This window comes from Dermacentor albipictus, chromosome 6 (assembly GCF_038994185.2).
Source record: "Dermacentor albipictus isolate Rhodes 1998 colony chromosome 6, USDA_Dalb.pri_finalv2, whole genome shotgun sequence".
NCBI lineage: Eukaryota > Metazoa > Arthropoda > Arachnida > Ixodida > Ixodidae > Dermacentor > Dermacentor albipictus.
The window spans coordinates 69,015,223-69,038,894 of NC_091826.1; the positions used below are offsets into that span (position 1 = coordinate 69,015,223).

Consider the following 23,672-nt stretch of genomic DNA (forward strand, 5'->3'; position numbering starts at 1 on the left):
TCAACCCAGCTCCTCAGGCGCGGCGGTGACCATGAAATCACGTGACACCGTGACGTCACGACAGAGGAGAAGTGGCTTTGGCTCAACTCTTGCAAGACGGGCTGGGTGGGAATCGAACCAGGGTCTCCGGAGTGTGGGACGGAGACGCTACCACTGAGCCACGAGTACAACGCTTCAAAGCGGTACAAAAGCGCCTCTAGTGAATGCGGTGTTGCCTTAGAAACGCGCTGTTTCTAAGGCGTGCGTCTCTTGCTCAGGCGCACATTTCGTTGCCGCGCCGAACGCTGCTTTGCTCGACGCTCACCGCGTCCAATGCGGGGCGCGTAGTCGCTGCCCTGTAGCCCATTGTCTTACACCCCTTGGCGGGTCGACGGGAACGCTGTCGCGTTCCACTCTTGAAGGCGAAGAAGTAATGCATGAGTTGTTTCTTCGTCTAGCCGAACCAAATATAGCCAAGCAACAGCAGTTCACCAGGCTAAACAGTGGTTCAACAACTAAAATAAAGGCTAGTATGCTTCGCATCCTGGGCTTAACCTTACCTAAGCCACAGCCATTTTTTCGTGTTGCCGTACAATTTTCGCTTTGACGCTTTTCATCTAATTACAATCTTTGATAATTGGACAATTAGGACGAAATACGTAATTAGACGGAATAAAAATAATTGTTTGAGTATCTCCAAGCAACGGCAAACAACATTACCTTGGTTCTGTCCAGCTACGTGGCATTCTCATATATTTAAGCTCTCGCTAAAGTTAGCTGGGACACCCTGCATATACAAGGTGTTTCACGTAACTCGAAACAAGAATTTAAAAAAAAGTGGTTAACCACAACTGAATGAAACCAACGACACATGGTTTGCCGACATATGGCACTACGTAGGCTATTTTTTATATCGCGCTTAATTCAGTCTAACACGACTGTTTGAGAAAGTACATCAGTCTAAAATGACTGCTTGAGAGAGAGTGTGTCGAGCATCCGCAGAACAGCTGTTTTTAAACACTCGGTCCTCCCGCGAACAAGGTGAGGCGAACGTTCGTTTAGTCATCACAAACTAGCCGCCTCCCCGCAGGACGGTTTACGCACACAAATGCACACACGTTCGAATGTCCGGAGCCGACGTCAGATGGCCCCGTAGAATTCGGAGCCGTTCGGGGTAGCGCGTTGGGGAGTTTGGGAGCAATAGTTGGCCCGCCGAACTCATTCCTTCACAAAGTTGATTTAGTCACGCTGTGGCTAGAAGTTGGCGCCGACGCTCCCGGAATGTTGCCGTCATAGTCGTGAGTGGGTGGCAATCTTGCACTGCAGCTGGCCATTCTTAACAGCGCCGGGATTTTGCCGTTATAGTCGTAAGCGGGTGGCAAACTTGCACAGCAGCTGGCCATTCTTAACAGCGCCGAGATGTTGCCATCATAGTCGTAAGTGAGTGGCAATCTTGAACTGCAGCTGGCCAGTCTTAACACCACACGGACGCTACACCGCGGCAGTGCGTAGGGCCACGTTTCTATTGTCCGAACAAGTACAATCGTACGCCGGCAAAAGATTGCAAATGTGCCCCGAGTATAACGTCTTAACCCGAGTGTACTATAGAGGGATGGATAGATGGATGCAAAACTTTAATGAAGGTCCTGAGCTACGCGACTCAGCGCGCTGCGGGCCACTCTCACGTTGGGACAGTCAGGCCATGCCTAGAGCGCCGCATCGTGGGCATCGTGGGCATTCTGGACAGCCCACAGTTGCGCCCCGGCATCGGGGCTCTTGATAGCGGAGAGCCACTTGTCCTCATTGATTTGTTCTGTGCCTCGTAACGAGGGGCAACGCCAGAGCATATGGTCTAGGATAGCTAAGTCATTGCAGTGCCTGCAAGAACTAGTGGCATAGGTGTCGGGGTAAAGCTTGTGGAGTAAAAGCGGGCTGGGATAAGAGCCTGTTTGCAATAATCTGAGGGCCATTGCCTGTGCTCTATTTAACTTCCTGTGTGGAAGGGGAAAATCTCTCCTGCCGAGATAAACGTGCTGCGTATTTCATGCGTATTTTTAATATTCCGTCATCGCTAGTAAAAAAGAGCTTTAAGAAATAACAAATATTTTGCGGCTCAAAGCGCATAAACAAACAGCTGCTATCGATAGCCACGACAGAACGTCAATACCTTATCTTCAGTGGGAGATGAGACTAAGCGAAGGCTGATTTTACCGTTTATTTCTTGCTGTCATAACAGAGAGCAAGTAGCAAGGGATAATTCAGACTGAAGTAGGAGGCCTGGGGTAGCCTAGATGTTCCCATTTTGTTATGGGCAATCACGGGTGAGACTCAGGCAGGAAGAGCGCTCCTCCAGAGACTTAGGAGGCGGACGGAATCTCGCGTCTTTGTGGCGCTCAACAAACTGCGTGTACTTGGCCTGGAACTTACTAAAAAATTAGACCGTCAGAAATCACCGAAGAATCCTATACTGACCTGTACAATACCCAGAGAAGACACGATACCTCCATTCGAAGCAGTAATCAACAGGTAATGGAGACTCCTTATAGAACTAGCGATGAGGTTTGAAGGGTCTTGCAAGATATGAAACGGGTAAAGCGGCAGGAGAAGATGGAGTAACAGTCAATTTGCTTAAATATTGAGGAGACATAATGATTGAAAAACTGGCAGCTCTCTACAAGAAGTGTTTGTCGACTTCAAGGGTTCCAGAAAACAGAAAAAAATGCAAACATTATACTAATTCACAAAAAGGGAGACGTGAAAGAATTGAAAAAGTATAGGCCTATTAGCTTACTTCCAGCATAATGTAAAATACTGAAGATAATCTCCAATAGAATAAGCGCCACACTAGAGTTTAGTCAATCACGGGAATAGGCCGGCTTCAGGAAGGAATACTCTGCGATAGATAACATCCATATCATCAATCAGGTAATCGAGAAATCCACAGAACACAGTCAGCCTCTCTATGTGGCTTTCATAGATTACGAAAAGGCATTTGATTCAGTAGAGATAATAGCAGTCATAGAGGCATTACGTAATCGAGGAGCAGAGGCCGCTTACGTAAATATCTTTTAAAATATCTACAGAGATTCCACAGCTACCTTAATTCCACACAAGAAATGTAGGAAGATGCCTATAAATAAAAGGGTCAGGCAAGGAGACACAATCTCTCCAATCCTATTTACTGCGTGCTTGGAAGAAGTATTCAAGCTATTAAACTGGGAAGGCTTTGGAGTAATGATGAACGGCGAATATCTCAGCAGCTTTCGATTTGCAGATGACATAGTACGATTCAGCAACACTGGAGACGAGTTACAACAAATCATGCAGGATTTTAACAGAGAGAGTGTAAAAGTGGGGTTGAAGATTCATATGCAGAAGTCAAAAATAATTATGATTAGTCGGGCAAGGGAACAAGAGTTCAGGATCGCCACTCAGCGTATAGAGTCGGTGAAGGAGTGCTCTTTAGCTAGGTCAATTTATCACAGGAAACCCTGACCATGAGAAGGATATTCACTGAAGAATAAAAATTGGTTGTATCGCATACGGCAGATATTGTCAGCGCCTGAGTGGAAGCTTACCATTATCGTTGAAAAGGAACGTGTACAATCAGCGCATTTTAGCGGTGCTGACATATGGAGCAGGAACCTGGAGACTGAAAAGGAAGCTTGAGAAAAAATTAGGGACCGCGGAAAGACCGATGCAATGAAGAATGCTATGCATAACGTTAAGAGACGGAAAGAGAGCGGTTTGGATCAGAGAGGAAACGGGTATAGCTGATATTCTAATTGACATTAAGAGTAAAAAAAGGGAGCTAGGCAGGTCATGTAATGCTTAGGTTAGATAACCGGTGGACTATTGATGTTACAGAATGGTTGCCAACACAAAGGAAGCGCAGTCGAGGATGGAAGAAGACTAGGTGGGGCGATGAAATGAGGAAATTCGAGGGCGCTGGTTGGATACGGTTGGCGCAGGACATCGGTAATTGGAGATCGTAGGGAGAGGCCTTCGTCGTACAGTGGACATAAAATTAGCTGATGATAATGATGATGAACATCGATTATCTGCATTTCTTGCCTGACTTACTTCTTTGTCGTCGTCGTTTTGACCTTATGGTGTATACGTAATCCCCATCGTGAGTACGTGCTCTTCACGCGGGCTCAGAATTAGCAGCAGCTGCGGCGGGTGCCCTCACGAGCGGAACGACAGAGCAAGAACGGTTGGACGCTTGCAGGCTTGTCTCGCTCTTGCTGACAGTCAGGGACGGCTTTCACAGGCAGGCAGGCGTGTAGGAGACAGGATTGAGTTCAAGAACGAAGTGATGGCCGACACTGGGGCGACCACTTCCGACAGCAGCAGCAGCAGCTCGAGCTCCTCGGATTCGGAGCGGAACGCGTCAGGCGGTTCCAGCCTCGTCACGGGTCCGACGAGACGACCGGGCTTCCAGCGCCTCGAGTTGCACGAGCTCCTTCAGGTGCGCCAGATGCAGGCGGCGGCGCTGCGGGTGGCAGATGCAGCCGCCCACGGCGATGGCGCAGACACCGCGCTCGATTCTTCAGCGACGTCTGTCTGCGCGTTGCCGGATCCGGCTCCGGCAGCACAGGTGAGCAATCGGAAACAGACGATAGCTGGCGCACGCGCAGATGTGCGATTGCTGCGCAGCGGGCGCGCACGTGTATATATACAGCGGGTAAGTACGAGTAGGCTTAGCAGTAGCAGGCGGGTTGACATGTCCCGGGTCGTGCTGGCGGATACGTTTGCGTAGCCCCAATAAAATCGAGGCAAGTCGGCTTGTCGAGACGAGATCCGGTGCTCGGGTTCACGCGAACGCTATAGCAGGTCAGTCCCAGGTATACACCGTCGGACTGGGCTGTCAGCCGGACTGCGGAGGGTGCACGGGGTGAATCGCTCAACCCGATCGGAAAGAAGTGTGTAAGCGCGGTCGTGGCGCTCTCAGTCAATCCGACTTCTGACTCTACCCGCTAGCGATGTGCATGTAATTCTAGCCATGTGGAAATGCCCAGCAACAAGAAGTGGACAAGAACCAGTATATCTATTAACGCTATAGCGTTAATAGAAACCAAGGACCACACGTGAGCGAAGTGTTCCCAGATTCCTTAAGAGGAGTGTGAGAGCACGTCTCTCACGTGTGGTCCATGTTTTCTCGTATACTATCTGTAGGGTAACTTGCGGAATCCAGACAGGTGCTGAACAGGCCAGGTCAACTCTCCACCTGTCGTGCTTACACGAACCCAATTCTCGCGAGTCTGACAGCAACTTTGTGCCTTGCACAGGAGGACTGGGAGAGGGGAAGATACCATCCTACGTGAACGTTAATGTGTAGAAAGAGCATCTGACGCTGCACCCAAGTGTCCCCAACTCCCAAACCGTCAGTCATGTGGCATACATGTTTAGATGCATTTTCCCATGTGGCTCAATTGGCTCGAGTCAAACTGCTGCAGGCGGTCCGATTCAACGCACCCCAACATTTATTGTCCTTATCTCGCTCTAGCGTTTCATGGAATGGATGGAGGGATTATGGTTCGACAGCCACCAGCCTTAACGCAACCGGACCTTGTTCCAAAATCGGGCTGGCCGACTTGCTGTAGGTGTAGACTGAAAAGAAGGGGAGTCGGTTGACGTGCCGCGCCACGTCGGCTTCATGTATCTATTTCAGTCTTGCACATACATCACAGTCTTGATTTACAAATTGTACGCTATGCGTGAAATTGAAGACAGGGTCGAACCTAGTCAGAATCACCCAGAAAACGTGGCCAACGTTTATTGCTAGGTGGGTGTATACAAGGCATTTTGAAACCACATCAAAACATCAGTCAGAAGATATAGATGCGTATGTTTCAGTCGTGCTTACTCCGCGTGCTTTAACTCGTTTCGGCCACAGTAGTTCCATTTTGGCTATGCATGAGAGGGCGTTTGTCGAGACATTACGAACTCGCTGAGAAGTCGCACGCTCCGGTTGTGAGCAGCAACTTCAAACGAGAGTCCCAGTTCTTGGCATTACGTCAATGACTTAATCCAAGCAGTGTAAGAAACACAGGTTGAGTTAGCAGGCAGGAAGCACGCTGGGTGATTACGCCTTTCGAAAAAGCATGCACTCCATGACAACACGTGGCATGACGGGAACTCTCTCGCGTAGAGACAAGTTTGCAAGAGCGGTTCGCGGCGCATTACAGCGAAATGTTTTAATTATAAGGAAAGGCAAAGTTGTACTTTTTCTTCAATGTGTGTTGTCATAATATTGCAAAGTTAAAACTACGCTTCCTTATGGCTATACAATCTGATTCATGTCATTGAGAGGTTAGTGTGTCCGTAGACGCAATCTGCATCCGTAACACAGTGATCCAGTTAGGGTGCTGTAACACATACAGGGACACTATCGTAGAATAGGATTACTGCGGATGTTGTTAAACAGGTTTGAACTACTCTCGCGTCGGCGCGTACCAACGAGGAGCTTAACGCCACATGTGTGACTACAGCATGGGTTTTCTCGACGCCTTTATAGCCTTTCCGGAAAACACTTATCTCAACGCATTTGCACTGAAACTGGTGCTTTCATTTTAGCTTGGGAACCTGAAGCAGAAGTGTAGCCAGAACCACAATCAGGCTGCAGGTGTGTTTAACCTACTATAGCAACCTGCCTGTATTTCTTAGGACGGTGTTCTTATAGCGACTCAAAGTGAGATTAATATAGTTAAACAATAATCTAAACGCTTTATCAGAGTTTCACGGCTGCAATCAACAAGGTAGAAGCTTTTCACTTTGCATTTCCCACCCGCAGGAACACGCCGGGCCTAATGTAGTCGTCATTCGAGCAAACTGGCGCATGAACCCCAGGAACGTGATCATCCTGGAGTCGATGGCCGTCATTTTTTCCATCGCCTTTCTCCTCTACCTGGGATCGATGCTGTGGATTCGCGTCAAGGACTAGGGTCTTCTCCGCGCAAGCCCCCGGACGTCGCACACAGAACACGCGGATCTACCACTTTTTTCTGGCTGCCATGAACCGGCATGCCACAAGTACATGGCCACTATAGAGCTTTCGATTAATCGATCTCAAGACCCGTGCCGAAATTTCTATCGCTTCGTCTGCGACGGGTGGAAACGCCAACACCACCTGCTGTCCGTCGTGGATGCCGCGGAAGATGCGATGTACGGTCGCGCGCTTAAAGCCATCGAGTGGAGCAGCGAACACAGCGGCAGCCAGTATTTCGCAGCGCCGTCGCCCTTGAGCGTCGAGAAGAAGGTAGCCGGCCTTGCCAAGTCGTGCATGGAGCTTTCGCAGAGCAGCTTGCCCGACCTCAAAAGGTTCATGGCCGCGCGCCATCTCCCGTGGCCTAAGACGTCTCGCTGGGATCTCCTAGAGGTTCTGCTCGATCTATCTGGCAACTGGAACGTGCATCTGTGGTTCCACGTGAGCTTCGAACTGGCTCCTCTTCGCGGAGGGACCGGGGAGCCCGTGCTAAAGATTGGCCACAGCGCCGCCTTTCATGCCTGGATTGCCACCACGCGGGCGTTCGCCGGTCAGCCAGCGGGGAGGGCAGCGTCGCTCCGGTACCGTAGATACGTGCGAGCCATGTTACGGCTATTCGATGCTTCCGAAGCGGTCGAAGACGAGGTCATCGCCAAAATAGAGGCAATGGACCGGCTGACACTTCAGGTGCTGGGCCCCGCGATGGCCGAGCCGGACTCGAGGATTCTGCGCATGTCAATCCGCAACCTCACAGACACGGCGACTCCGGGCATCGCTGCTGGACGGCTGCTGCTCCTGTTGAACGAGTACTTCATCTGGGCACGCCGCTTTTCGGCTCGGGACATCGTGCAAGTGGAAAACGCCGGCCTGCTTCGGTCCGTCGTCTACCTACTGGGACTCGACTCCGATACGCGAGAGGCGCTCACGCTAAGCCTAGGCCTTCGCGTTGCCCACGAGTTGGGCTGGATGGCTAGCCGAGAGATCGCGGATGCCACGCTGGAGCTTGCTGGCTTGCCTCCGTCGGCGCATCGGCGACGCTGCCTGATTCAGGTCGAAAGCGCGGTGGGCATCGGGTGGCTCAGTTTGTTCCCGAAGCACCGAGGCGCCGAGGATGTCGTTCGGGACGTGCGGGACGTTCTCGTTGACGCGGTGGCACGCCAGAAGAAAGCCTTGCTCCAGCTTTGGGCCCCGGGTGCCGTTGTGCCGTGGAACAACGAGACCTTCTTGGCAAGCGTTTTGCCAGAACCGTCGCGCGGAGCTCGCTTCTTCGTCGACTGGTTGAACCTGATGAACGGGCGCTGGCGCCTCCTGGAGCGAGACATCACGAACGTTCTCAAGCCGGGTTCCTTTCTTCGCCACCGATGGAGCTTTCACGGCGCGCTCACGGTCGCCGAAAACTACTTTGTGTTCCCATTGTTCCATTCAGACTTTCCGGCGGCCATTAACTACGGCGGTGCCGGACGACTTCTCGCTGATGAAGTGCTCAGGGGCCTGTACTACGATCATCTCGTCAACGTGAGCCCCCTTCGCAAGCAAGATATACGCAATGGTAACATTCGGCACACCAGGGGCACTTCCACTGCACCACAGGAGTGGTTGCCAAATGATGTGGACTTAAAGGCTCTCCTGGCCAGCCTGGCTGCCTACAGGCTTGGCCTTGCTCGAAACACAAGCAGTGCGTACGCCAAAGAGTCGAGCCTCGCGCAAGACAGGCTCTTTTTCGTGGCTTCTTGCTACGCTCTGTGCTCCAGCGGCAACCACGTGGACGTGCTGTACGGAGATGCAAGCCAACGCTGCAACGCGCCCGTCAAGGCGCTGCCAGAGTTTGCAGCAGCGTTTCAGTGCGTGAAAACACAAGCTCTGCGATAATCTTCGCATGAGCATTACTTGTGCTCTTTGCTTCACACCCGTGGCTTACTCGTGATGGTGGTCACGCGTGGCTTATTAAAATTTTTGCCGGGCGTTATTGTTTGAATGCTATCGTTACGCTGAACAACGACGATGACCCCAAACCCACCAACAACAGCAACAACATCAACAACAACTGCAACGACAGCAGCAGCAAAAAAAAACTTAAATTACAAAACACGTTTAGCTGGTAAAACTGCACTAGTTGCCTCGGTGAAAACGTCACAATCCGAAGCAAAGTTATTGGCGTGTTTTGGATTCGTATTTCTTGCATTGGACAGCTTTATCCTGCAAAAATGAACAAAGAAAAAAAGCGACAGACTAATTTTGTCACGAATTGGCCACAGGACACACAATTTTCTTTTCAGATCTAGCTTGCGGTTCGAGGTAACTGCATCAATGCAGATTAAGAATAGCTTACTATTGGTCAATGTTTTCTGTGTGGTGGCTAGGTCTTCAAGCAGATTAGTCAAGAGAGAGAGAGAGAACATTTATTTGGACCATTGAGGTCATTGCTCTTGAGGTCGAGTTGGTGGTGTCCTCATTCCTGGACTCCACTGGCCATGGCTTCACGATGTACTTGCTGGACGAGAGCTTCCTATCCAGCCAGGGTATCGCCGGTCAGCTGTACCTCCCGCTGCTCAAATGACCTACTAGAAGTCTAAGTGTAGAGGTTTGCCCACGCACCCCTACGATATGCGAAAGTGTAGCGCGTTTGTCGCCGCACCAGGGGCAGATGCCGCGATATGTATGTGGGTACATTTTGCTGTATCTCTGTAGGTTTGGGAAGGTGTTTGTCTGAATAAGCCTGAGAGCTACTGCATCTTCAGTGCTGAGCTTTCTGTGAGGGGGAGGATAAATTTTGCGGTTGAGTCGCTGGATCACGAGTAGGTAGCAGTAATAGGATGGCAGGGGCACGAAGGTAAATGATGGGGATTGATTAGACGATTAGTTTTCCCCCGCTTGGTTGATTAGCGCTTGAGCTAAGGCGTTCGCTCTTTCGTTACCCTCCAGTCCCGCGTGGCCCGGCGTCCACGTGATTTGATGGGATTCTTGCAGCCTCGGGCCTATAATCTAGCTGAGCCGCCAGCAGAGGTGTTAGTCCGTTGCTAAAGTTACGGCAGGCCTGTTGCGAGTCGGTAACGGCATTAACTTCTCTGCCTACCCTGTCTTGTTGCTTTATTACTAGCGCCGCGGCAATGGTCTCAGCCGCAGCTGCCCGGACGGAGGCGGCGAGAGTCAAGCATTTGTCTCTCTAGTTCACGGCGGCTACCGCGAAGAGGCCCCCTACAGGGTACGCCGCCACGTCTACGTACGTTACGTACGGGTCACGCTTGAATTGTCGGCGCTGTCTGTCGACGCGAGTCTTGCGTCGTCCTTCGTCGAGTTCATGACTCATGTGCTTCGGTATGGGGTTCGCCTTGATCTGCCTCTGACCTCAAGCGGGAGTGATCGTTGACCATCGAGGGCACCGAGCTCCGTTGCCATTCCGGTCCGGTGGAGGATGGATCGGCCCGACGTCGTGTCTGTAGTCTGGCTTTTTGTGAAGCCATAACCGTGTCCGACAGCTCAGCGAAGGTGTTGTGGATCCTCAGGGCCGCTAACGTCTGCTTTGAGGTGGTGACAGGGAGACACAGGGACAAAAATTAGTCAAAAAGTTTTTACGCTATATGTAGTTTGGGTCAGGTGCACTGATAAACGTGCACACACGAACGCTTTAGAACCAGAACAGAGTTGGGTAGTAGTAGCAGTAGTAGTAGTAGTAGTAGTAGTAGTAGTAGTAGTAGTAGTAGTAGTAGTAGTAGTAGTAGTAGTAAAACTTTATTAAGACAGGGAGTAGGGGGAAGGAGGAGGAAAGAGAAAAGAAGAAGGCAGGGAGGTTAAAGTAGGGGGAAAGGGGTCAAAGAGTGATGGGTGGCTCCCCTAGTCTAGGGCTTCACTGGCCTTGGCCTCCCTGTGGGCTTGCTGGAGGACTGTCCTCTGAACACCCAGGTACCAGCTGGCGAACTGTTCCACTGCTCCGCTAATGATTGTTAGTGGTTTCTGTTCGGCTGAATGATGTTTATCCGCACCTCTTAAAACCTACACAATATCGAGCTAGATGGCCGTGGTGTGTCGGTAGACCAACCCTATCCCAGGTTGTGTGGACGTGCGAAAGTTGGGCAACTTTTTCTACACAACGCGTTGTTCGGTTGGAAGGCGACACTTTATATTGAATGCGGGATTTGTGATATTAATTTCCCCCGGAAATCAACTTTAGTCAAGGTCCTCCAGGCCACGAGAGCTTTGGGCTCTCATGGAGTGGGCGTCTCCCACGACGGAACCAGGAGGTTGAGCTTCCTGGCGGCGTCGTGGACCTGCTGGACGGCTGAGTTGGGGACGTAGTCCTTCTCACCAGATTGCTATTTCAAGCTTGCGCTACTATGGTTCCGAGTTTATGTGAGTTTGCGAGCACGGCCAGAGTAAATGATAGACGTTAAGGAATGTATTGCAATTGCTGCAATACTTGTCGTAGGAGACTTGTCGTAGAGCTCAGGCATGTAATGGTGTAGTCTGTTTTGTGTGAGGCATGTGTCTGCTTGTAGCATTCTGAGTGTAACCGCTTGAGCTCGAGTGAGCGTGCGGTGTGGCGTGCTATACTCTCTGCGTTGTAGGTAGTGGTGTTTAGTGATTTCATTGTATGTAGCGGGGCGTCCTTGTTCTCCGAGTGGTCGGGTGAAGCCGCGCGGTCTGTAAGCGCGCGCGCAGCCTCGTGCGCCACCTCGTTAAGGTTGGGGACGTCGCCGATCTTTGGTCCTAAGTGTGCCGGGAACCAATATATGACGTTGCTTTTAAACTATAATGGTTCCTCATCATCATCATCATCATATCATCATCATCATCATTCGCCTTCTTCCAGCTCTCTATGTATTGATCTGCCGATTCATCTGGCTTATGTCCTCTTTAGGAAATCCTGCACTGTGGCGAAGCTATTAATTATATTGCACATCCTTATTACGGGTGATAGAGAGAACTCCAGCTATCTGGATGCACACGAGCAAAAATAACATGAGCCATTCCAATCTGTGAAGGGGGATGACCAGCGAAGCTGTGTAGCACACGACAAAGAAGTAACACGGAATTTTGAACACAGGTACGAAGACATTTATTGTCTTGATCGGTGATCATCGTGACGAAAGGTACGGACAGACATTTATTCTCATAAATCCGCGTATATTCGTATTATAGAATCGTTATATACATTCGTGTTTTCATTTGGCGTTATACGGAGGCAAATAATTTGAGACCGAAATACCGCACCGACTGGCAGTGGGCCAGTGCGGTCAGCGCCTTCTTAGAGGGAGGGGCAATATAGGAATGCCGATGTGAGCGGCAACGGAACGGAGACAGCTGTGGAAGAAGATGACGACGACGAACGCGCGAGCCGTTGGTGATGATGATATTCTTTTCTCACGCAGATTTGTTTACGGACACGAAGAATACACGGAACCCTATAGCCATACAGAGCGTCGCTGTAAAAGCTAATTAAAAATTATTAAACAAAGACCGACTAAAACCTGCCAATCGAGGCACACGATGAAGAGCATGAGTAATAGTCACGCGCTGCATTTCGAACGTGCCACGCGGTGCAGCACCTACAGTACCGCCGGCATCGAAAGCGGATCGGTTTCGCCACAGCTCCTTCTTTAACAGCTTCCGGAGGGATTCGTCCTTTCTGAACAGTTCATTCACTCGCAGAACGATGTTCAGGCGCACTGGAGACCGGGTCGAGTTGAAGAACGTCGTGATGCCAGAGACCGGAACGAGCACTTCCTGCAGCAGCAGCAGTTCGGGCTCCTCAGGCTCGGACGCGTTCGGCCGCAGGCGCATCGCACGGCCGTCGAGGCGGCCGGGCTTCCGTCGCCTCGACTTGCACGAGCTTCACGAAGTGCGCCAGTTGCAGGCGGCGGCTCGTGGCGACGGCACAGGAACCGCGCTGGTCCCACTGGCCCTCCCAGAGCCGGCGCTGATGAACCAGGTGGGAGACTGACAGGCGTGTTTAGACCAGTGTGCGTCGTGTGCCCATGTTCGAGCACATATATGTAGCGTAACAATATCGCGTGTTTACATTGAAGCGATGCCCACTCGCGCTGCTAAGCCCGAGGTCGCGGGCTCGATTCCGGGAGGCTGCCGCGTTTTCATGAGGGCGAAATGCAAAAAAGAAAAAAAAAGCGATCGTGTATCATGCATTAGTGCACGTTAAAGGGTCCCGGCGGGTCTAACATTAATCTGGAGTCTCCCACTGTACAAGGTGCCTCATAATCAGATCATGGTTTTGGCATGGAAAACCCTGGAACTTAATTTTCTTATTTTTTATCAGAAGGATAGTTTTCTTTAGCTTCTCTGGCCACTTTGAATGGTTGGGCGATCTTGCACAACAAACAGCGGTACCGCACCCACTGACGTAAGGTGTCAACTATAAGTTGGGCCACTAAGTATGCGCTGGCTGATGTTTTGCCGAGCAGACAATATGGGGCCCTGGGGATATATATATGTGCCCAGGGTAGACAACTTGCCGGTAGCTGCTGTCTGGCCTCGTAACAACTTGGGCACTGCTTATGTGATATTCGTAGTTTCCAATTCTCGGCCAATACTCCAGAATTAATGCGCCAACCTGGCGAAATGCGCATGTAGCTTCAAATGGATTAAAGCGAAAGCGCCCTCTCTGGAACAGAACACTCCGCATCGAGTTGGACCACCTGATAGCCATTGCAACGAAGTTACAGCCAGGATACTAGGGATAATGGAGGTTATGCTAGGGAGTTTCAACTGGGGAGGAGTAATTACTACAAGATAGTGTGTCGTAGGAACATTCGGCATTGTGGCTGGCAGCGAGATCGTCACTTTATGCGTGTGTGCTGAAGAACCCGCAAGGTTTCGTGATTCATGGATAGCATGGAGATATGCAGCAGGATACACAAAAACGCAATCGCTGATTTTGACAATAATATTCGATGGTTTCTGGCACAATTCTTTGACTAAATTTAAAGAGAAACACATCTGGTGTGGCAGACGCCACAATTTTTTTCTCTTTCGGCTGGATTAATCATTGCTTGAACGTTAAAGGCATCACCTTTTTAACATGAAATTCATTATTCACTAGAATAAATACAAAAATTGATAATTGAGATTACAACTAATTTCTTTGGGTCGCAAGTGGCAATTCACAAATTGTAGCCGGTGAATTCGCAAGGCCTACCTACTAGGAACAAATTCGAAGGAAGAAATTCTTTCGATAATCCCTAAAGCATACGACAAAACAAATTATCCTTCCAGTTATTTTTGTCACAGAAAATACTTGGAATGAGTTTTGCTAGACCAGTATGTGGAACAGGTGCATTTATTTTTTACCGAATGCTTGACAGCGCACATCTCGAGACTGCGGGTTTGATTCACCGCCGCGGTCGAATTTCGGAGGGGGCAAAGTGCAAAAACGTTTAGGTGCAACTTACGTGAACCCCGGGTGGTCGGGAGGCCACCACTACGGTGGCGTCTATCATAGCCCTGCAGTGCTCATTAAGGTGTATAGCTGGTAAGACAACATATTTTAGGAGAATAGTGTCTTTGCCTGTCCCATATTTTTCGCTGTTCCCTTCAATGAGACAGCCCCAGTGTTACTTTGGGAAGGTAATCGCCAAGCATCAATCAATTAAAAGATCAATTGCGGGCTACAACTTGTACCTTGCAATATGTACGACAAAGACTCCCGTTAAAAGCCTAATCAATGTAGTTTTCTTAACTAGTCAATTATGTATCTTGATTTATTGCGCAAATGATGTCCGCCTCCTCGAGCGATCCAGTTCAATGATTTGAAACGTGCTTTCACCCACAGGAAACTTTAGAGCGCAGCCCTTAGACACCCATTCCTGCGTTGAGCATCGGAGCGCCTCGGCGTCCCTCATCGTCCCTCGTAACCGAGAAAACGAGGAGAGCGAGAGAGGAAAGAGCGAACGCGGCGCGCAGCGGGGGATGAAAGGCGGCGATAGCGAAAAGATCGCGAGGAGGAAAGCGGAGGAGGAGGTTACAGTGCAAGAATGAGGTGAAAAGAGGGAGGAGGAGTGTATGGCGAAAGGGTGAGGACAAAGCAGAGTGTCCCACGAGACTACGAGATGGCACCATAGCACTAGAGCGCAGCTCCTAGGCGGCCGTTCCTGTGGCGAGCATGGCAAAGGATGACGACATATATATATATATATATATATATATATATATATATATATATATATATATATATATATATATATATATATATATATATATATATATATATATATATATATTGTCGCGAAGCACTTTGAGCAGTAAGCGTTCGCGACTAGAACGTTGGAGCAGCGAGAGGTAGTGTAGCCGACCGAGCACCGAAACAAGGTTGTTCTTTCTCGTCGTCGTTGTCTCTCTCCTAGCCACAGCCCCACTGCTCCCTATTTTACAGTACAGTTATCTCCCCCGCGGAAAAGGAAGCCGTCCCGGTGACCTACGGGTAGGACAGCACAGGCGGATCATAGTAGGGCTTGAGACGCTGGGCATGCACAATTTCGCGTCCACGGCGGCGATGATCCAAAGGTAGCTCGAGGGGTTCCACAATATAGTTGACTGGAGACGTTTGTTTGATCACGCGGTATGGGCCCTGGTACTTCGACGCGAGTTTCGGTGACAGTCCAGTGGTAGAGGCTGGAACCCAAAGCCACACTAGCGAGCCAGGAGCATAGGATACAGGAGCATTGGACCTTTCTCGATGGTGCTTCTGGCGTTGCTGGTCTTCTGACGTAAATATACGGGAAAGCTTGCGACACTCTTCTGCGTGTGCAGCAGCTTCGGACAGGGTAGTTGTTTCCGTGGAGTCAGGGTGGTACGGAAGGATAGTATCCATTGTGGAAAAAGGTTCGCATCCGTACAGGAGAAACAAGGGCGAAAATCCGGTGGTAGTCTGCGTGGCGGTGTTGTAAGCGTAGGTCAGAAAAGGTAGAACATGGTCCCATTTGGTTTGGTCGGATGCAACGTACATGGCCAGCATGTCACCAAGAGTGCGATTAAAGCGCTCGGTCATGCCATTAGTCTGCGGATGATACGCAGTAGTGGTGCGATGAATGATGCGGCATTCTTTGAGGAGAGCCTCGATGACGTCGGAGAGGAAGACGCGGCCTCTGTCACTGAGTAATTCCCTGGGAGCTCCATGGCGAAGGATGATGTGGCGCAGGAGAAACCAGGCGACGTCACGTGCAGAAGCGCTGGACAAAGGGGAAGTTTCCGCATAGCGCGTAAGATGGTCGATGGCCACGATTACCCAGCGATTGCCATCTGATGTGGTTGGCAGAGGTCCATAAATGTCGATGCCTACTCGATCAAAAGCACGTGCTGGGCAAGGCAAAGGCTGCAATGGGGCGGTTGAACGACGAGGGGGATCTTTACGGCGTTGGCAAACCAAACAGGAGCGGACATAATGATGGATGAATCGATACATCCCCCGCCAGTAGTAACGAAGGCGTAGACGCGCGTATGTCTTCAGTACCCCTGCATGCGCGCACTGGGGATCGTCGTGGAACGCTGCACAAATATCCGAACGCAGGTGTCGCGGGATGACAAGCAACCATTTGCGGCCGTCCGGGAGGTAGTTGCGACGGTACAGGAGCCCGTCGGGAATGGAGAAGTGATGTGCTTGGCGACGTAATGCGCGGTTGTTAGTGGGTGTCGATGGGCTGGACAAAAAACGCAGCATGGACACAATCCATGGGTCTTTCTTCTGCTCCAGAAGAATGTCCGTGGCAGCAAGGGAAGACTCGGACAATGAGGCCTTCGGGAAGCTAGCCTCGTCTGTTAGTGGAGAACGAGACAAGGCATCCGCATCCGAATGTTTTCGGCCAGAACGATACAGTACGCGAATGTCATACTCCTGCAGTCGAAGGGCCCATCGAGCAAGACGACCGCACGGTTCTTTTAGGGATGACAGCCAGCACAGCGAATGGTGATCAGTTATGACGTCAAACGGGCGGCCATAAAGATACGGACGGAATTTGGTTATGGCCCAAATTATAGCGAGGCATTCCTTTTCTGTGACAGAATAGTTCGATTCAGGTTTAGTGAGTGCACGACTGGCGAAGGCAACGACGTACTCATCGAAGACAGCCTTTCTCTGAGCGAGAACGGCCCCAAGGCCAACGCCACTGGCATCCGTGTGTATTTCAGTTGGAGCGCTGGGGTCGAAATGGCGCAGGATTGGTGGTGACGTCAAGAGACGACGCAGCTTTGTGAAGGCGGCATCGCAATCCCGTGACCAGGTTGAAAGGTTGTGGCCACCATGAAGAAGCTGCGTTAAAGGTGCAATTATAGTGGCAAAATTGCGGATGAAACGGCGAAAGTATGACGCTAATCCAATGAAGCTGCGCAGTTCTTTCAAAGTCGTTGGTCGGGGAAACTGGGCAACAGCTTGTAGTTTCGCTGGATCAGGAAGTACACCTTCTTTCGACACGACATGGCCGAGGATGACCAGCTGCCGGGCAGCGAAGTGACACTTCTTCAAGTTAAGCTGGAGGCCAGCATCGGCGATGCACTTTAGGACGCGTTCAAGTCGAAGTAAGTGGGAAGGAAAGTCCGGTGAAAAGATAACGATGTCGTCCAGATAACACAGGCATATCTGCCATTTGAGGCCGCGCAAGATGTTGTCCATCATTCTTTCAAATGTGGCAGGCGCATTACACAGGCCAAATGGCATCACGGTGAATTCAAATAAACCGTCAGGTGTGATGAAGGCCGTTTTCGGACGGTCTGACTCAGCCACTGGCACTTACCAGTACCCGGATCGTAAGTCTAAGGATGAGTAGAATTCAGCGCTTTGGAGGCAGTCTAGCGCGTCGTCAATACGGGGTAGCGGATAAACGTCCTTGCGGGTGATCTTATTAAGTCGCCGGTAGTTCACGCAAAAGCGAATTGTGCCATCTTTCTTTTTTACCAACACTACAGGAGAAGCCCAGGGACTGTGCGAAGGTTGTATGACACCGCGTTGGAGCATGTCTGCAACTTGCTCAGCGATCACGCTACGCTCCGTGGCGGATACACGATACGGCCTGTGGCGTAAAGGCGCATGGTTGCCGGTGTCGATGTGATGGACAACAGTGGAAGTACGGCCTAAGCTTGATTGTTGTAGGTCGAATGACGTGCGAAAGCGGTCTAGAAGATGGGCGATCTGGGCGTGCTGCGCTGGAGTGAGGTTGGGATCAATACTCTGGTAAAATGGTGGGTCACACGGCGGCGTGGGAGGAGAAACTTGAAGGGCCAGAGCGTCAACCGGAGGAGAAGCCGGGTCGTCAGGCACATCGTAAAGGAAGCTTGGTTCGATTTCGTCGGCATAACCAAGACACTCATTGTGGAGCAGCCTGGCAGGGCAAGGAAACAGGTTCGATACATAAAGTGCGCTCGAACCTTGTCGAATGGCAAGAAGGGCAAAAGGAAGCAAGAAAGGATGGCGGCGAGCAACAAGCTGAGACGGCGTGAAAAGAACTGTGGAGTCGGAAAACCCAACGCAGGAAACGGGTACAAGTGCGGCAGAGTATGGAGGAATCTCGGTGTCGGCGGTGACGAACACACGACTGGAAGTGTCATCAGTATCTTCAAAAACGTTGGCGCCGAATGGCGACAGCGCGAGTTCAGCACGGGCACAATCTATAACGGCATGATGAGAGGACAGAAAGTCCCATCCTAAAATCATGGCATGGGAGCAGCGAGGCAGAACAACGAACTCAACATGGTATAACGCGCCGCTTATAACAACACGCACGGTACACTTCCCTAAGGGTTCAATCGGCGCAGCGCTTGCTGTACGTAATGAAATGGCTGAATAAGTCGTCGCGACTTTTCTAAGGGTAAGACGAAGCTGGTCCGAAATCACTGATATTGCTGCTCCCGTGTCTACAAGCGCATGAACGGCAATGTCTTCTGCATAAACTTCAAGGATGTTGGCAGGAAATAAATGAGGTCTTGAGGAGTTCGCTGAGATCGCAGTTCTTGCCTCTGGAACTGCGGTCCTTAGTTTTCCTCTCGGATAGCTTCAGGACGACGGATAAGCGGCGACAGAGAACGCCGACTGGGAGACGGAGACCGACGGGTATTGAAGGGTCGGGAAAGAGGAGACGAGGCTTCGAAGGGCTGAGCGGCAGTAGCAGAACGGGACGTAGAGTCGAAACCGTTACTTTGTGCCCTCGGAGAATCCGAAGGATACCATCCACGCCGGCGGCAGAGCCGTGCTACATGCCCAGGTAGGCCACACGAATAACAGATAGGCCGATTGTCATGGGTGCGCCATGGATTGAGAACAGCGGGCGTAGACTGTCGGAAATATTGGCGAGGTGAGCGCACGGGCTGCTGTGGCGGCCAGTAGCTGCTTGGGGGGGGGGGGGGGCAGGAGAATATGGTGCAGCTGCTTGCGGAGGTGAGGGAAAGGCGCTGGTAAGTCTGGATTGATTACCTGCAGAAGGAGGCCTTGTATTGGCGACAACGGCAGCGTACGTAAGTGGCACAGGCGGAGGAGGCGGTTGATGAGCAAGTGGTACTGCGTTAGCGACTTGTTCTTGTATCAGGTGACGGAGATCTGGAGACAAGCGCGGCTCTGAGGCTGGAGCGACTGGCAGAAGAGAGAGTTGGCGCGCCACTTCTTCTCGTACAAATTGCTTGATGCTGTCGAAAAGTTCTGAACTGCAAGGAGCAGAAGGGACGCCATCACTCAGAGCGGAAAGTGCGACGTCTGGAGCGAGAGCTCGGCGCGTAGAAAGCCGCTGTTTGCGCAGCTCCTCATAGCTCTGGCAAAGCGCTATGATGTCGTTGACCGTCTGGGGATACCTTGCCAAGAGCATTTGGAAGGCGTCATCTTCTATGCCTTTCAAGATGTTCTTGACCTTGCCATCTTCGGTCATATCAGGGTCTATACGCCGGCAGATGTCAACTACATCTTCAATGTAGCTCGTAAAAGTTTCGCCCTTTTGTTGGGCACGACAGCGAAGCTGTTGTTCAGCCCGAAGTTTGCGCACAGCAGGGCGACCGAATACTTCTTGAAGTGCCGTTCGGAATGCTGACCAGGTGGAAAAGTCAGCCTCATGGTTGCGGAACCAAAGATGGGCGACCCCAGTAAGGTAGAAAGGGACGTAGCCAAGCTTGTCAGCATCAGACCATTTGTTGTGGGCACTCACTCGGTTGTATGATGAGAGCCAGTACTCTACGTCATGATCGTCAGTTCCATTGAATATGGGCGGATCCCGTTGGCGTGGCGCACCAGGACAGATGACTGGAGGCGGTGCCATGGGTGGCGCGGTAGGGCTAGTCTCCTCAGGCATGGGAGATGTGACAGGGATCGTCCGGCTTCGGAGTTCCAGGTTGGCAATAAGTCCAGCACCTTCCACCAAATGTCGCGAAGCACTTTGAGCAGTAAGCGTTCGCGACTAGAACGTTGGAGCAGCGAGAGGTAGTGTAGCCGACCGAGCACCCAAACAAGGTTGTTCTGTCTCGTCGTCGCTGTCTCTCTCCTAGCCACAGCCCCACTGCTCCCTATTTTACAGTACAATATATATATATATATATATATATATATATATATATATATATATATATATATATATATATATATATATATATAAATGTGTATTACGTTCAGCATCTGGCGTCAGAATCAGCTTCTTGTGATTAGTGATAAAGTCGTGATTCTCTGGCGAATTGCAATGCGACTTCACAAAGGTTTTCGTTCGTAATTGCTGCTTACCATTGTTCGGTCGCAGCTTCTCTATGTCCGACATAGCAATTGGCTGGCGTCTGATATCCCGTCTACGCCCTCATGGTGGCCGGTAGCGAACCCGCTACCTCGAGCTCAGCAGCACCATAGTCCGTAGCCATAAGAGGCTACCGCGGCTATGGTTAATCACGAAAGGCACTTACTTCATAGAAACTTTGTCAACACGTCCCTTGGTCAGTGTGTAGCTGGATAGTTGCTTTACGCCAGAGCTCGTCATTCAGGCCCGTATCACACCAATGTCGTATAGACATGGCGTAGCTGAAAACGAATAAGTGCTCTATGTTATTTGGCTTGTTAACGTTCATCACCGCTAACAGTATAGTGCTCCTGAAAACTACCATTGCTACTACTATAAGACTGTCACAGCTGCTACCAAACACGTAATACTGATGACATCCTACAGAGCTCTACTCTCATAAACTGCTATATAAAGTGACGTCTCTACACCGACATTTGCATTCGCAGGAACGCAACGACGTCGAAGTAGTTGTTCGACGATGGAATTGGTACATGAACCCGAGATCCCAGGCAGTGCTTTCCGCCACGTCCATCCTTTGCAGCGTCGTTCTTCTGTTTTACCTTGGCTCGACTCTACGGATTGCATAGAGTACCACGACCTCCTCCGCGCCAGCACCCGGAGGGCTTATGCAGAACGTGCGGACCTTCCGCTGTTTTCAGGCTGCGACGAAATGGCGTGCCAACTCTACATGGCATGCTATAAGAACTTCAATCAACAAGTCTCAAGACCCCTGCGAAGACTTCTGTGGTTTCGTCTGCGACGGCTGGAAGCATCAATACCATCTGCTCTCTGTTATGGACGCGGCTGAAGATACGATGTACGAACGTGGGCTCAACGCCATCAAGCTGGCTTCCCTGGAGAGCCACAACCAGGCTCAATGCGCTTCGTCCGCGATCAGCGTCGAGAAGAAGGTGGCCGCCCTAGCCAGGTCCTGCGTGGAACTTTCGGAGAGCAGCCTGCAAGATCTGAGAACGTTCATGTTCGAGCGCCACCTGCCATGGCCCGAAAAATCTCGCTGGGACCCACTGGCGATTCTGCTTGACCTGTCTGGGAAATGGAACGTTCATCTCTGGTTTCAAGTCAACATCAGGCTGTCTCCACTTCGCGTCGGTAGCATCGAGCCGGTACTGAAGATCGTTCCCAGCGCCGCCTTTCGCTCGTGGATGGCTACCATGCGCGCATTCGCCGGCCATCCGACGGGGTCGGCGTCCTCGCTTCGCGACCGCAGATACGTTCGGAAGATGCTGCAGCTGTTCGACGGTTCAGAGTCGGCCTCTGGCGAAATTGTCTCAACCATCGACGCAATGAACAAGCTCACACTACAAACGCTGGGACCTGCCATGTACGTGCCTGAACCGAGAATAGTGCGCACGGCGATCCGCAACCTTACCGAGACGGCGACTCTCCGCATTGGGACCGGTCACCTGGTCCTCCTCCTCAACGAGCACTTCACGTGGGCACGACGCTTCTCGCCCAGGGACATCGCGCAAGTGGAAAACCTGGGTCTGTTGCGGTCTGTCCTTTACATCCTCGGCCTCGAAGCCGAGACGCAAGAGGCGTTAACGCTGAGCCTGGGACTTCGCGTCGCCCACGAGCTGGGCTGGATGGCCCACAGAGAAATCGCCGACGTCACGCTCGAGCTCGCAGGTCTGCCTCCGCATACGCGCCGCTGCCTCGTCCAGATCGAAAGCACCGTGGGTGTCGGATGGCTCGGTCTGTTTCCCAAGCATCGGGAAGCCGAGTTCTTCGTTCGAGACGTGAGAGACGTTCTGATCGATGCCGTGGCGCGTCGAAGTAAGGCGTTTCTTCAGCTCCGTGCCCATAGTACCGCCATCCCATTGAACAGCGATAGCTTCCTGGCCAGCGTGCTGCCAGAACCGTCAGGCCGAGCTCGCTTCTTCGTCGACTGGCTCAGTCTGATGGCCGGGCGTTGGCGACTACAGGAGCGAGAGGTCACGAATGTTCTCAAGTCGGGTTCTTTGCTCAGCCATCGATTTAGTTTTCAAGGCGCACTCGCGCTTGCGGAGGACTACTTCGTCTTTCCTTTCTACCACTCGGACCTGCCGCCAGCTGTCAACTACGGCGGCGCTGGCCGACTAATTGCTGACGAAGTGCTCAGGGGATTGTTCCACGAGCTTGCGCACAACCAAAGCCACAATCGCAACAACCGAGGCCGCACGGGCTTCTATCAACATTCAAACTACACCCTGCCGTCGCATTGGCCCCCGTACCACGTGGATACCAAGGCTCTCCTGGCCGCTCTGTCTGCATACAGGCTAGCGGTCGTGCAGGACTTGAGCACTGCGCACGCCAGGCTGTCGAGCCTCTCTCGAGACAGACTTTTCTTTGTGTCATCGTGCTACGCGCTTTGCTCTAGCAGCCACTACGTGGACCCCTTGTACGGGGATGCGAGGCGCCGTTGCAACGAACCTGTTATGCAGCTGTCAGAGTTTGCAGCAGCGTTCCGGTGCAAGGTGCCATTCACCGAGCGCGAGATATGATTTGAGTTTCCTTTTTTTATCTATTGGCTTAATTCATTCGCATATGTTTCTCAATATGCCCAGGCCTCGCGCATGCGGCTTATAAATTGCTTGCGGAGCATTGCAGCACTATTACAGGCCTCTTTAATGCATGGTTAGTTTAAGTATGCTCTAAAAGACGTCATTTCATATTTAGGATACTTGGTAGAATGGCTCCATGGTGCGGTTTCAATTATCTGTCGTGGTCGCTCTTTCATTGCGGTCAGGTGCACTACATAGTAGCGGTGTGCGAATATTCGAAACTTTTGAATAACGAATCAGTTTCCTACTCGATTCGAAGACTGAGTTGAATAGTCGCTATTCGTACATGCGAATATTTTTGAAAACTTTTCGAATATTTCGGAACGTCAACCGCGCCCAAATAAATATAAAGTTGGAGCGAAAATGCACTAAATTTTCATCCGCGCGGGCATAGTATAGACGGAG

At 51.2% G+C, this 23,672-nt stretch overlaps 2 protein-coding genes across 2 annotated transcripts; both read left to right on the forward strand.

Moving 5' to 3' along the window:
• The first annotated feature begins 4,124 nt into the window (after positions 1–4,124).
• Positions 4,125–8,933, forward strand: LOC139046745 (endothelin-converting enzyme-like 1). Its single transcript, XM_070520825.1, has 2 exons — positions 4,125–4,579; positions 6,776–8,933. Exon 2 carries the CDS (start codon positions 7,019–7,021, stop codon positions 8,834–8,836), a length of 1,818 nt encoding a protein of 605 aa, XP_070376926.1. The 5' UTR covers positions 4,125–4,579; positions 6,776–7,018; the 3' UTR covers positions 8,837–8,933.
• Positions 8,934–12,511: 3,578 nt separating this feature from the next.
• On the forward strand, positions 12,512–23,226 carry LOC135910525 (uncharacterized). The gene is made up of 2 exons (XM_070520826.1): positions 12,512–12,893; positions 21,153–23,226. Exon 2 carries the CDS (start codon positions 21,333–21,335, stop codon positions 23,205–23,207), a length of 1,875 nt encoding a protein of 624 aa, XP_070376927.1. The 5' UTR covers positions 12,512–12,893; positions 21,153–21,332; the 3' UTR covers positions 23,208–23,226.
• The last annotated feature ends 446 nt before the right edge of the window (positions 23,227–23,672 follow it).